A 15,663-nucleotide genomic window follows, 5' to 3' on the forward strand; every position below is an offset into this window, starting at 1 on the left:
TCCGTATGCAATTTGAGATGTGTACTGTTTTCACTTGAATAGAGGTCAAAAAGAATTGGCAAATTATTGCATTCTTTTTTTATGTTATACACAGCATCCCAACTTTTTTAAATCAGGGTAGTATGTTGTACGCTATGAAATATGATGTAAATATTTGAATAGCAACTGTGTCAACCTTCTTGGATCCAAAGCGATCATACTACCAGCAATGTTAGCGTGCCGGTCACACAGTTCAGTCAGATACTCAACAGTTCCCCAGCAGCTAAAAAACTAATGTCTACACGAGAACTAGTTTGTGTGGTGCAACCTTTTCCCACCTAATTTTAGTGATCATCAAGTCTCTTCTGTAGCGGAACTAACATCATATTCTGCATGCATACTCTTATTTTGACGGCCCACCAGCTGATGGAGACATGAAATACAATACGGTTAAATGTATGTAACATTAATTCATTGTGCTAAATAAGAAAAAGCATGTTGGCCGATTCTGATAGTTCATTTTAAAGCCAATATCCACTGGTACAGATGAAGTGTTGATATTATTGTGCATCCCCAGTGCCCTTTTTCATACTCCCTCCGTCCCATATCACCATTATTTAATATAAACATTAATGTCTGACGACTGACTGACAAGCTTACAACTTAAAATGAAATATAAATGAATCAGTTGAAATTTGGCATTTCATCCATAATGATGTTACACTATTCAAAATAGCCCACCAGTTTTCACCATAATTTTCCCACAGCTGTTCAAATCTGTCGAAGCTTTCCAAGTTTTATTCCTGCCTGTTCCAGTTGGTCACTGATATCACTGCAGCTGCAGAGAGAAGCAGTTTCATTTCAGCTTTCTGCAGCTTTCATCCAGACCTGTTTCAGAGTCAGTGCAGTCTGAGGTAAAAGTATAATAAGCTGATTAGAAATGTACACAGGAGGATTACAAAAACAAATTTAGACCAGACTCTGCCTGAGGCCCTGAGAGTCAGAACCCTGATGCAGGCTAATCACATATTCATGTGATGCAGTGAGCGATAAGTAATAAACTAATGACACTGAGTCTATGACTATTACAGTCACGTCACTCAAGTCAATTCACAACTGGGTCATAACAGTCACCGGCTGTTTGCTGCGAGGCCATGCAGGGCTGCTCCATGCGATTTAGCACAGGTCCTCACAAGTGATGACACTCAAGCGTGGCATAAAGGACGTGATGAGCCTCCCACTCGCAGTGCCAGGAGAGGTCATTCTGGCAACGCGATTGGCAGGCTGAGTGACTGGTCCTCCACACCTGTCCGCCATCAAACATGGAAATTGCCCCACTCACCCGTGACTGCTGCATATTCCATGAGCAAACACAGTGAACAGCACTTCATCTTATTTCAAAATGGGTTATAAATACAAATTGTTGCACAACAATTGCACAAAAAACATGTATTTTTTTCTTCTCTAAGCCCGGGAGAAAATGAGGTTGATACGGAGACTCAGCTGCAATAACCCATTCACTTATTGAACGACAGCGGCTGGATACACTCTCAGCCTCCGGGCTTAAACGAAAAAGCAGAGCATGGCTGCCTGATTGAATGGGTTTGTAATGCAAGCCAAATAGGTTTGTTCTAATGGGAATCAGCCTCGGTGGCTGCTGCAGAGGCTTACGCCAGCACTATAACAGCAGTAAGCAGCGGTGGCAAACACCCCATCGCTGTTTGATTGGCTGTGAGAGGCACAAGCAACACTAAGGGGTTGCTGTGTTTACTAATGGACATTTTAGTGAGGTAATATTAAATGAGCCTTAACTTTAGGAATCATTGTATATGTGAGGAAGGGTTTCTATATTTGGATGTATATGTTGTGTGAATTTAAGCTGTGCTGATTTAAGAATAATCTCAACTCCCAGCCTAGGTAGATAAAAATAATCTAGAGTTAAATTATTCTTACTAATGTTGAATCTGACCCATGGAAGCAACAATAAGCTATGACACTAGAGTAGGCGCTGTACACCTCTAGGCCTTCACTGAGTGTTGCTTATTTGCTCAACTCTAAGATATTAATCAGATATTTCCCCTGCAAACACAATTCAATGGGGGAAAGTGGATTTTTATTTTTATGGTGCCGGCAGCATTGAAAAGTTACATTTAATAAGAAATTCAGCAGCTGTGTGTATTCTCAGAAACAATGTCCTAGATTGACAAAAAAAATCCCAACACTGGATCCTTTTCTTTGGTGTGTCCAAAGTCTTTCCCACTGGATGGAGTTGCTCAGTTGTCACAGGGATGGTGACAGCGTCAACTAGAAATGAGTCAAAGTCATGGACTAGGAGTCACTTCTTCGCTGGTGAAAGATCGAGGAGGTCGCACACATTCAACACCACCACCAAGTAGGTGCATCGATTTTAGATGCATCGAGATTCTGTCTTGAACGATGGGAGCATCAAACTCATAATCGATTTTAATTTTATTTTTATATTTATTTTTCAAATTACCATAATTCATCGACCATTCACGTTATCGATATAATTCCAACGGATTCTGAAAGCTGAGAAGCGGAGCTTTCCAGTGACAGTACGGTACATTACGGTAGTGACGTCATTACCTGTGAAGGAGGGGAGGGAAGTCAGCACACCAGGAGGAGAGTGACAGCTGATGAGGAGAGTGCAAGTTGGAGTGATTTAGTGGTGTTTTAGCAGAGTTTTGGTGGCGTTTTCTTTGTAAATAATATTTAGTGTTGTAAATAATAGTACTTGTGGTTTTTTGAGAGCTTTTGAGTTTTTTTATGTCATGTTTTTAAGTGTTTTTTGACGTGTTTTCATCGTGTTTTCACCATAGTTTGTCGTTTTGCCATCGTTCGTCTTTTTTGCAATAGTTCATGTTTTCATAGTTCATAGATAGTTATAGTCAGTTATAGTTTTGTAAATACTGGAGGAGAAATGTCGAGGAGGTCGACAAGGGACAGGAGAGTCCCGTTGAGATTTGTGGATGAGGAGGATGGACCAGAGGAGACTGGTGGAGTGTAGTCATCTTAACCACAGTAAGTCATACAGTTTGTATGCACTGGATATGTATTCCCAGCTTTATTACAATAATGTTTTTCAATATCTAGTGTAAATTTTCTTATTGGCTTGTTTTAGAATCGAGAATCGTTTTATAATCAAAATCGTTGCCCTCGGAATCAGAATTGAATCGAATCGTGAGGTGCCAAGAGATTCCCACCCCTACCACCAAGGATGATCTCCACCAAGGAGATCCTTGGAACAGTGACACTATTTACAGTCTGTCCTTGTGTACGACCACGTGTCATGTGGTAACAGTTCTCTCTGACAACTAAGCAACTCTATCCCATCCTAATTTAATTTGAGTAACTTCCGTTGTATAGAGCGGTACAGAAATGACAGTTTTTGCAGGCCACCCAGAAGTTGACATCACATCGGTTATCTCGACAGAAAGCAAACGGGATTTTCTCTGTGGACTTTGGATTATTGCAGAAAATAAGCTTTGTGGCAAACAAACATTTATGATACTTAAACATTTTGTTAATCAAGATAGTCTTCAGTAATTAACACCACTTATTTGATTCTGAAGCGTAAATGCAGTCGCCAGAAGTGAAAACCTAACATTAGGCTGTCAACGAAATACACCACAATCGCATCAGTTCAGTGTTACCGCTAAGATTTCGTGTTTGGCATGATGATGTTCAATGTCCCTGACAAGCCCCTTGTTAGTACTTTTTTTACACACACAGAACACATGGCAGCTTTATTTGGATAACACATTTTATACACAAGGGAAGTTCAGAGTGTTTAAACAGAGCAATAAAATATAATAAAGGATAAAAGACTATAAAGAAAAAAGATTAAAAAAGTTAAAAGCCCTATAAACCTTTTTTTACACAGAGATCGCGCCATAAGGTCGCTACGAAGTCCCTTCTTCATGCCGCCTTTGCATTTTTGCACAGAACTTACCAGTGGCCGCATTATGCTGCCCCAGTTTGTGATTATAGATAGCATGCTGGCGTTGTGGAATCAAGAGCATGGCAGGTCTAGTGTGACATACAACATACATGTCAGTGCTTTCTAAACTGTAACAATGGCATAAACGTGTCAGTAATCATTTACTGTCTCTGTTATATGGCGGCTGCTGTCGTCCTCTGCTTGGAGAATTCCTAAGCTCCTGAATCTCATCGTTTTCACAATTTATACAGACATAGTTGTGACGCTGTTACTACTTCCCATGGCGACTTAAAGGCGAGACCACTCTGTTCCCCATTTCTGCGGTCGTACCCTATATATGCGTCATAACTGTGCGATATTCCCGCCATGAACAGCGAGTGTAAAAGGTGACTGTAGAAGGTTCAGTATTCATGAGTGGTCATTTACTGTTGATTTTATGTCGCACAACAAAGCATGGACATGTCTTAAAGTTGTTTTGACCAAATGAGAAGCTAGGAGTATTTGTGCTAACACTTGTGCTAACTGACTATGGAAGGCAGCTCACATCAACGTTAGCGCTCACCTGGTTTGTTGTAAAGTGAAACCACCAGCTGAGATAAAAGCACAAGATGTTTTGTTGAGTTACCTCTTAGCAAAATGCTCCGAACCAGCCGAACCAAGATGGCAACACGCTTGATTATTTTTCACATCATCCACAGCATTTTACTGCTCAGTGCTTCACTCTTTCGGTTTTTACCTTTAAAAATAAAACTTAAATTACTCAGAACGTTTTGCTAAGAGGCAGCTTAACAAAATATCTAACATAAGTAAGAAATACATATTTTCAGACTTGACCATGTAGTCCTATGGCTTTGCTCACTTTTCTCCAAGCCCTCTCCTTTTTTTGTTCTGTCTCTTTACAGGGCTGACGAGTGCCCACAGATGGTGACAAGAGGTTTGTCCTCCATTTCTGACTCTGGGTGATGTCACGAGAATCTCAAGCCTTTCTCAACTGTCAGTATGTTTACATGGACAGTTTAATTTCACTTTCGGAATGAAAGGCCATTCAGATTGAAAATTAAATCCGATTAAAGGGGGTGGATTATTCCGTTTGTCATTCTGAATGAAAGAATTTTGTGTGCATGTAAACACTCATTCCTCTCTAAGTTTATTCCGGTCTTTCTACGCATGCTCGTTTCCTTGCCCTTCTGGCGCGATGACGTATATAGCGCGCATAGCAACAGGCCGAGATAGAGCAGTCGGACTCGTTGCACTCATATGTTTCCATATGCCAAAGCACGGTCTTCTATCTCCCTTCTTCGACCTTCTACCTCCCTTCTCCTCCTCGACAGACGAAGCATTAGCAAAAGAAGGTTGTTGTCGTACTGCTGCTTCAAGAATATAAGCAAAACAAGCCTTAAAAAGGCACTAAAAACGGCGTCGTCAAGCATCTTGTTATCCAGAGTGAGGACTACAGTGTTTTCTTCTGGTAAACGTAAACACGTAACATCCGCCCCGCCCCCTATCCAATCAGAAACCTTCCCTGCCCCAAACTTTGCGTAAATTTGGCTTTGCATTAGGTTTGAGCACACCCTACACAGACTTTATTTCAGGCATCTAACCAAAAACCCATCCACAAAATCCAATTGATGTACAAAAATTAGGGGTGGGGGAAAAATCAAAACAGCACAGTATCGCAATATTTTATGTGGCAGTATTGTATCAATACAAGAAAGCCACGTATCAGTTATTTAATAATATAAATGATTAATATTGTGACCAAAAATTAAACTGGGGTAGAATACTAGAATAATAAAATCAAAAACAACAGATGTGGACAAAGTTTTCCTTCAGGGACACAATTTGCAGTTTTGGGAAAAGGTATTAAATAGCATTGTATTACAATATATGTCATCACAATACTCAGCACATCGCAACATTGCAATAATATTGTATCGTGACTTATGTATCGTGATACTATCGTATCGTGGGGCCTCTGGTGATTCCCACCCCTTGCAAAAATGTCAACTCGGTTTCCAGTTTTAGGACTCCTTCCTGCAGTGCACGTCTGATAGCATGGACACACTGAACAACTAAAACTGTACAAATGACTAAATACACTGAAAGCAGCAAACACTCCAGAGATTTTGTTTGTATCTGCATACTGTGACGTGTCAGGTCTTAATGTTTGGTGTGTTACTGTATGTGCAGGAACAGATTGGAGGGTCAGATGATGTCATCATGTTGGAGCCATCTGACTCGTAATGAGCCGCTGATGCGACACACCCAAGGAACAGCAGCGGGGCAAAGGTGGAAAGTTGAGCTGAGAGACACCGAGGGCACAACTAAGCACAAGGTAGGCAATATCTCCAGTGTCCTGCAGCTGCCTCACACACACAGCTGTGTGACTGCACATGTAGTCGAGGGCTGAGGAGGAATGTTGGTGTGTATGACTGTGTTTTTGGCCCGTTTGTGTGTGTTGATTGTCAGCTCTGAACATGCATCACCCTGCTAATGACCTGATTTCTCAGTCTCTCTGCATTCATGCAGACAGGGAAAGAGGCCTTCTGTGAGTCCTTGTGAATAGATCTGAATACTTCTGGCACATTTTAAATAATTTTGACTGTCATACTGCGATTTATTCTGACAAGCTCCGACAGATCTGTGTTACGGTTCTCATGCATGTGCAAATGCAGATTACAAACTTTTTATTTTTTCTCCTCTGTGGGAAAACACAAATAAACACAAACCAGTGGGAAGCTCTGAATTTATTCATTACCATCTCTCAACCTGACAAAGTGGAGTAAAGCTGGACTAATGATGGGGCAGAATGTAAATGGAGAAACTAGTCTGCTGGGAGCAGCAGGACTGATCTATGAGTTTGCATGTGTTTTGCAACCTAATATAGCTTAGATAAGCAGACACTTTACTGGGGACGGAGTTACAGTATAAAGAAGCATATCAGGGAGCCGGGGTTGTCTGAGAGTGTGACTGAACTTGCCAAATTTGATTTATTTGGACAAATGTGAAGATATCAATACTATGATGAATGAGGGGGCGAAAAAGCAGAATTCAGAGATTGCTCATTATCTTCAAATTTAAGTTGGAGCACAAGTCTGCGCCCTTATGGGAGAATGAATATTATTTCTAAAACTCACTGCTCAACAAAGCAAAAACAATCCTGTATCTTCAATGTCATAGTCTCCAGGTATCTGTAAGACTCTGTGGACTCACCAGCCAACTGTGTATAGTGCTAAAGCCCTGATAGACACAGCTAGCACAAGTCAAGAGATAAATGTAAAATCTACAGCATGTTTAAGGAGTCACTAAACAAGTGCAGTCAGTCTGTGCTGGAATGTGTGCTTTGAGAATTGTTCAATATTTTCTCTGGACCTTGGCTTTCCAAATGTACTCAGAACTTTAAAGGGGAAACAGGGATTGAGCGAAGGCTTAGCACGGCCTCGCCGCTCATTTTTGCTCTAAGCTTGGTTGAGCTTTGCTTTCCCCTGGATGCTGCTTCATAAAACACAGACACATTTTGTCGGTCTGGACCTGTAATCGCTCGGGCTATGTGGAACACTTATTTTTGCCTTTGTTAATAAGTCGAACAAAAACTTTGCCTCCTCTGAAAACAAGACTTTTTTCTGTGTGAAACTGATGTTGAAGAGATACCAGCGGTGTTCCTTCAGAGGATGAGACGGTACATTAATGCCAAAACTCACATAAGCTTTGGTTTTTATTAAGGAGGGAGACTACTTAGCTGTCAATTAGTTTTTTTCTTCTCTTTGAATATTACAGGCTGCAGTACAAAAGACACCTGCAGGAGCTTTTAAAGGATTTGTGTTGTACAGCTGGCTCACGCAAAGCTCCAGAAACCCCACAAGCTTGGATTTAGTAAAGGTACTTGAATCATTTTTTCTTTGGGAAGTTTAGCTTCATAAATTCATACTTGTATGTCTGTTTCATTTTTAAAAGTACTATGAAATTAATTTTACTTTGTTGGAGAGTAATCAACCATTACAGCGTCACAATAGAGTGCTGCGGGGACGAGGTTTATTTTATTGGCCAACACTGAAATTAACATCACTCTGGTTCCTTTGACAAAAAGCCAACAGGATTTTTTTTTTCAGATTATTCCTGAAAATAAGCTCTGTGGCAAACAAACATGTATGACACTTACACATTTTGTTCTGCAGGATAATCTTCACAGCTTCACTTTAATGATTTTTGAAGAGTAGTCACCAGAAGTAAAAAGTTACTGTCAGGCTATTAACAGACTTAAAGTGATAGTTCAGGTTTTTGGACATGAAGTTGTGTGAAACGCTGACCATCTGTAGCTCTGATGTGACGTGTCACTACTGTCAACGAGCCTCCTGCTCTGAGAAATGGCCCGTAGCTTACCGGAGAAAAAGTAGTCCTGAAGATATAAGGGGGACACGTAACCAAAAGGTTTTAAGCTACAAAAAGTATGCATGTGTTTTGTTAGACTATTTCAATAATTCTAAAACATCCCCGCATTACGTCAGACCTTGCTATCAATTGGGACTATTTTCTGGCCAGTATCACTCCACCGTGCAGGCCCGCAAGACAACACGCCAACAGAAATCAATAAGACAGTTCATCACCACGCCGTGCAGGTGCGCAGGATAGCAACGGCTAACGAAAACTTCATCGGCTGTTTTCCAACAGAGAACCAGTAGGCTATTATTGGTGAGGAAGAAGATGTACTAGCTGTACTGTACTGATGTTGGCATGCTGTCTTGCGGGCCTGCACGGCGGAGTGATACTGGCCAGAAAATAGTCCCAATTGATAGCAAGGTCTGACGTAATGTGGGGATGTTTTAAAATTATTGAAATAGTCTAACAAAACACATGCATACTTTTTTGTATCTTAAAACCTTTTGGTTACGTGTCCCCCCTTATATCTTCAGGACTACTTTTTCTCCGGTAAGCTAGGGGCCATTTCTCAGAGCAGGAGGCTCGTTGACAGTAGTGACACCGTCACATCAGCTACAGATGGTCAGCGTTTCACACAACTTCATGTCCAAAAACCTGAACTATCACTTTAATGTCTCCACAACTTGTAATTTGATTTCCCGCGCTTACCACTTCCAGAAAACGAAAATAAGCACCTGCCCTGTGCACAGCACTGTCAGTCTTTATAAGCTGGTGCAGGTGATGGCAGGAAACATCAGATCGACAGTAAATAAGTGGACGTGCCAGCAAAACAAGTGTTGTGTCCATGAACCTCGACAGTTACTGAGCTGAATTTGAAATGTTACGTTAAACAATGTTGTTGTTAAGCCATATTTTAGGCCAGATAGCCGTGACATTTTAAGAATAAAATGATGGTTTGGGTTCAAATTAAAAAAACATTTCTATAAAAGTTCTTTCTAATAGAAAGCCCTGAAGATGTGCTTTTTCATGTGTGTCAGTGGAGTCAGTCTAAAATCAATTTAACTGAATTTTTAAGTGGTTACTATTACTTACATTATTTATGTGTTATTATCTTTCATCACAAAAAAGCAGCTTCTTCTGTAACCAACACATCGACATATAATATTGTCTTATATTGATTGGAGGCCCCTGAATTGCACTGAATCAAAATTGTATCGTGTCAGACTTTGTAATATCGGGAAATATCGTAGCGTATCGTGATGAAACTGATGATTTTACACCCCATGCACCTCACACAAGAGGGCTGAGTAACGTTTCAAATGAAAATTAAATCAAAAGGAGAAGAAATTCAGCCATCCTGTGTGCGGTGCATCCACTTATGTGGTGCTCAAAACGCCAAAAAATTACATTTGAAAAACTCAACAGCAATGTCTCTTTCCAGAAATCATGACCCAATTACTGCAGATAATCCACAGACCTTGCTGTGAGCAGTTTCATGTAGGGACTATTTTCTTTCTACCAAACTACATCCACCAACTGTATCACTGCACAGAAGGAAGAGTGCATCTACTGCTAGCTCACCTAGCACCACTGAGCTAGCTAATGTTAAGGCTCAACAGAGGAGGACGACATAAATGTTTGCATCTCACGTTGTCATGAGTAGATGCACTCTTCCTTCTGTGCAGTAATACAGTTGGTGGGTGTAGTTTGGTAGAAAGAAAATAGTTCCTACGTGAAACTGCTCACAGCAAGGTCTGTGGATTATCTTGAGTAACCAGGTCATGATTTCTGGAAAGAGACATTGATGTTGAGTTTTTCAAATGTATTTTTTGGTGCTTCAAACACTAAAAGCTGAGAACCATCTAGTTTATTATACTGGAGAGAAGACAGACATCTCTAGTAGTCTACTTGGAGTGAACTGTCCCTTCAAAGGAAAAGTATAAACTACTCCATTTTAATAACTGAACTGAATATAATGTGATACATTCAGTTATACTTTTGACTGATATCCTCTCACTACATTTAGTCAGCGTTGGGGCTCCATACTTTGGTCAGATTTATACTGTGCACAGTTTAGAAACATGCAGCTCCAACAAGATTATGTACAACTGTGAGAAATGTTTATACAGCAGGTAGTGTGTTTACGTCTTTGAGGCTGAGCAGTAAATTAAAAGAAGACTTTTCTGTCTCATGTGGCTGTAGGTTGTTCTCTCCAATGAAGGGTTTTAGCAAAAAGCATAAAAGATAGTCTGGTGGGAGTATCTGAAATCTCTGAGCTGCTGCAAAGCAAACACTTGAGTCTGAAATGAGGCGGACATCAAGTGTGCTTATGAAACCAGACATTTGGCTGTATGGGGATTTATTCATAGTGCATATACTTCCTTGACATTTCATAAAAAATAGACATCTATTTGTGCTTTAAATATATACTGCATTAAAAACAAAAAATATAAAGCCATTAAGAAATACAGATGTCACATTTTGATGATGAAAACAACAGTATGTTCGTAGAAAAACAAAATTACACATTGTTCAAAAGGCACCAGTGTTTAGTTTGAACTGAGCACAGACACATTGGCATGATAATGAGTACAGACTGATCACAAAGTAAACAATATTTAACAGCTGTTAAAGTGTTGGTACGATGGCATTAAATGTAAAACTTTTGGTTTACAAATTGTTAAATACATTCAATTGAAGTTATAAATAGCATTTAAACACTTTACAGTACGTCCTCTGCTACAGTGTCCAAACTTAAATCTCCTCCAAAGTTTGCTGTGAGTGTCACAGTCTCACCCCTCTGCTCCTGAGCACCTCCAGTGATTGCCTGGTTGAGGTAGTGGAGGAGGATTAGTGTTGAGAGCAGGGCCTCCCTGTGCACTCAGGTTGTTTCTTTGTTCTGGATGAGCAGCGGGCAGGTAGAATCAGCTGGAAACACCGTGTGTTTGGGTTTGGACAGATACAGATAAAGGGTCACTTGCGGTTGAGCTAATCTGTGAGGGGTTTGGCCCCGTTGACTGGGGAGTCATCCAAGTCTGAAGTGGTCAGGCGTTTGTGAGGAGCTGTGGCAGAGGGGGGGAGGTGAAAGAAAAACAGTTATGTTCCATTTCTGTCACTCAGTTACCATGAACGTGCACGAAGCTCATCGTAGGTTTGAAAATAAAATAAATATGGAGCTGGGTAATATGCCAAGAAATAGACTTAAGTTCTGAGATAAAAAAAATTAAATTTACAAGAAAAAAAACTAATTCTCAGAAATTAAATGAAAGAAAAACACCTCCAGTTTGTACCAGGAAGTCAGGTGATGTAGTGTGGAAAAGAAATATCTCGGGAACACCTTGAGGGAATTTCTGAACATTTAGAACATATGTCCACTTTTACTTAACTATTGACTGTTAGATTTCACACAACTTGCTACACTGACTTTTTTCATTCTATACTATATAGTCGTTTTTATATTTTAATGTCATTGTATACTATGGTGTTTGTCAATAATAAAAAAAAAAAGTCGTATACAATACTATGTTTTTTCACAATTCTTTCATGTCAGGCTGTTCTATGGTGTTTTTTCATGATTTTGGAAGACATGATATAATAGGTTTTATTCATACCATACTATACTCAGGGCTTAAAGTACTCTGGCATGGTGCCCGATTTCTGGCTTGACAGACATTTCTATTATTATTATTTTGTTTTTTTTTTTGTGGCAACAACTTGGCTTAAATTAGCATTTAACGAATCATCTTCTGATTTTCAGCGAAGCACATGGGTAGTTCCACCAATAGTATAGTGTTCAGCACTCAGCTGGCCAATAAGAGCTGAGTGCAGAGGGTCTAAAAACAGCACACACACACACACGATCCATACTATACTATGATGTTTTTTCATGATTTCTGACGACATACTATACTATGACATTTTTTCATCATTTTGGACGACATGTTATACTATGACATTTTTTCATCATTTTGGACGACATGTTATACTATGACATTTTTTCATCATTTTGGAAGACATGCTATACTATGACATTTTTTCATCATTTTGGACGACATGTTATACTATGACATTTTTTCATCATTTTGGACGACATGTTATACTATGACATTTTTTCATCATTTTGGACGACATGTTATACTATGACATTTTTTCATCATTTTGGAAGACATGCTATACTGTGACATTTTTTCATCATTTTGGACGACATGTTATACTATGACATTTTTTCATCATTTTGGACGACATGTTATACTATGACATTTTTTCATCATTTTGGAAGACATGCTATACTGTGACATTTTTTCATCATTTTGGACGACATGTTATACTATGACATTTTTTCATCATTTTGGAAGACATGCTATACTGTGACATTTTTTCCATCATTTTGGACGACATGCTATTTTTGCGATTTTGGGCGAGATGTTATCGTAGTATAACATCTCGCCCATACTGTGACGTTTTTTCATGATTTCGGACGACATGCTATACTGTGACATTTTTTCATCATTTTGGACGACATACTATACTATGACATTTTTTCATGATTTTTGGACGACATGCCATACTGACATTTTTTCATGATTTTGGGCGACGTGCTATATACAGTGACTTTTTCCATGATTTTGGACGACATGCTATACTATGACTTTTTTTTTTTTTTTACGATTTTGGGTGAGATGTTATGACATTTTTTCATGATTCCGGATGTCATTCTTTACTATGACTTTTTTTCATGATTTCTGACGACATGCTATACTGTGATGTTTTTTCATGATTTCTGACGACATACTATACTTTGATGTTTTTTCATGATTTTGGAAGACATGCTTTACTATGACATTTTTTCATGCCATACTATATAATTGTGTTTTACATATATAATGTAATTGTTTACTATGGTGTTTTTCAATACAAATGTACATGTCAGACAATACTATGGTGTTACTGTTGTGAAATTTCCGTGCCATACTATACTGTTATGTTTTTCAATAAAGAGTTTTCATGTCATACAATACTATGTTTTTTCATGATTTTGGACGACATGCTATACTATAATGTTTTTTCATGATTTTGGAAGACATGCTATACTATGACATTTTTCATGATTTCCGGATGACATGCTATACTATGACATTTTTTCATCATTTTGGACGACATGCTATATACAGTGAGTTTTTCCATGATTTTGGACGACATGCTATACTATGACTTTTTTTACGATTTCGGGCGACATGCTATACTATGACATGTTTTCATGATGTTGGAAGACATGCTATACTATGACATTTTTTTATGATTTTGGAAGACATGCTATACTATGACATTTTTTTATGATTTTGGAAGACATACTATACTATGACATTTTTTCATCATTTCCGGACGACATGCTATACTATGACATTTTTTCATCATTTTGGACGACATGCTATATACAGTGAGTTTTTCCATGATTTTGGACGACATGCTATACTATGACTTTTTTTACGATTTCGGGCGACATGCTATACTATGACATTTTTTCATGATTTTGGGCGACGTGCTATATACAGTGACTTTTTCCATGATTTTGGACGACATGCTATACTATGACTTTTTTTTTTTTTACGATTTTGGGTGAGATGTTATGACATTTTTTCATGATTCCGGATGTCATTCTTTACTATGACTTTTTTTCATGATTTCTGACGACATACTATACTGTGATGTTTTTTCATGATTTCTGACGACATACTATACTATGATGTTTTTTCATGATTTTGGAAGACATGCTTTACTACGACATTTTTTCATGCCATACTATATAATTGTGTTTTACATATATAATGTAATTGTTTACTATGGTGTTTTTCAATACAAATGTACATGTCAGACAATACTATGGTGTTACTGTTGTGAAATTTCCGTGCCATACTATACTGTTATGTTTTTCAATAAAGAGTTTTCATGTCATACAATACTATGTTTTTTCATGATTTTGGACGACATGCTATACTATAATGTTTTTTCATGATTTTGGAAGACATGCTATACTATGACATTTTTCATGATTTCCGGATGACATGCTATACTATGACATTTTTTCATCATTTTGGACGACATGCTATATACAGTGAGTTTTTCCATGATTTTGGACGACATGCTATACTATGACGTTTTTACGATTTCGGGCGACATGCTATACTATGACATGTTTTCATGATGTTGGAAGACATGCTATACTATGACATTTTTTTATGATTTTGGAAGACATGCTATACTATGACATTTTTTTATGATTTTGGAAGACATGCTATACTATGACATTTTTCATGATTTCCGGATGACATGCTATACTATGACATTTTTTCATCATTTTGGACGACATGCTATACTATGACATTTTTCATGATTTTGGACAACATACTATACTATGACATTTTTTCATCATTTCCGGACGACATGCTATACTATGACATTTTTTCATCATTTTGGACGACATGCTATATACAGTGAGTTTTTCCATGATTTTGGATGACATGCTATACTATGATTTTTTTTTTTTTTACGATTTCGGGCGAGATGTTATACTATGACATTTTTTCATGATTCCGGATGTCATTCTTTACTATGACTTTTTTAATGATTTTGGACGATATATTGTTTTTCATGTTTTTCACTTTTCTAATGGCACTTTTTTACAATTTTTTTGGTGTAGTGTGCTATGTGCAATACTAGTTTTTTAATGACATTTTTATGGCAAACTATCCTGTAACTTTTAATGATTTTTATATCGTACTTTACTATGAATTGTTTATGGCATACTTAATCATGTTATAAAATGTCATACTATACTATGACAATTTTTATTAATGACGATTATGGTTAAGTTACTTTTACTTCATATTTAGTTGCAGTTGTTTTCCATTTTGAATACCCTTTGTGTTATTTGGTATGGCTAAACCACCATAATGTTCCCTCATGTGTCATAGTGACAGGTCAGTTTGTTGAGTTAACACGTTGTTTTGTTGTTACACTGAGTATAGTTATTTTGTGTTGACCTCTTTTCTAGGCCTGGTGGTTCAGTTATTGGTTTGTAATGTTTCATGCATTTTTGGGGATAAATAAACTCAAATTTCTGTCAACAACCCCTGTATCCTCACTGATTGGTCCCAAACACATTTAATTATATAAAACACAGATAACAAATTCTTTATATTTTTGTTGCATACTTTACTATGACTTACTACTATTACTATGGCTTTGACAAATTAAACTACACATTTTTATAACATTTTTAGGGCATACTATAACATTTTTTTTTGTAAATGTGTGACTTTAATCTAAGGGAGCTTCCTAGTTTTTAA

At 38.0% G+C, this 15,663-nt stretch overlaps 1 protein-coding gene across 2 annotated transcripts in view; it reads right to left on the minus strand.

Moving 5' to 3' along the window:
• Window positions 1–10,662: 10,662 nt before the first annotated feature.
• Window positions 10,663–15,663, minus strand: part of cep128 (centrosomal protein 128) — an 82,403-nt gene continuing 77,402 nt past the window's right edge. For both annotated transcript variants that reach the window (XM_078173695.1, XM_078173694.1), the window contains one exon: window positions 10,663–11,379. In XM_078173695.1, coding sequence (XP_078029821.1) covers window positions 11,306–11,379 — 74 coding nt within the window. In that variant the 3' untranslated portion in view covers window positions 10,663–11,305. The remainder of the gene's footprint in view (window positions 11,380–15,663) is intronic.

The sequence above is a fragment of the Epinephelus lanceolatus genome, chromosome 13 (genome assembly GCF_041903045.1).
Source record: "Epinephelus lanceolatus isolate andai-2023 chromosome 13, ASM4190304v1, whole genome shotgun sequence".
NCBI classification, from domain to species: Eukaryota; Metazoa; Chordata; class Actinopteri; order Perciformes; family Serranidae; genus Epinephelus; species Epinephelus lanceolatus.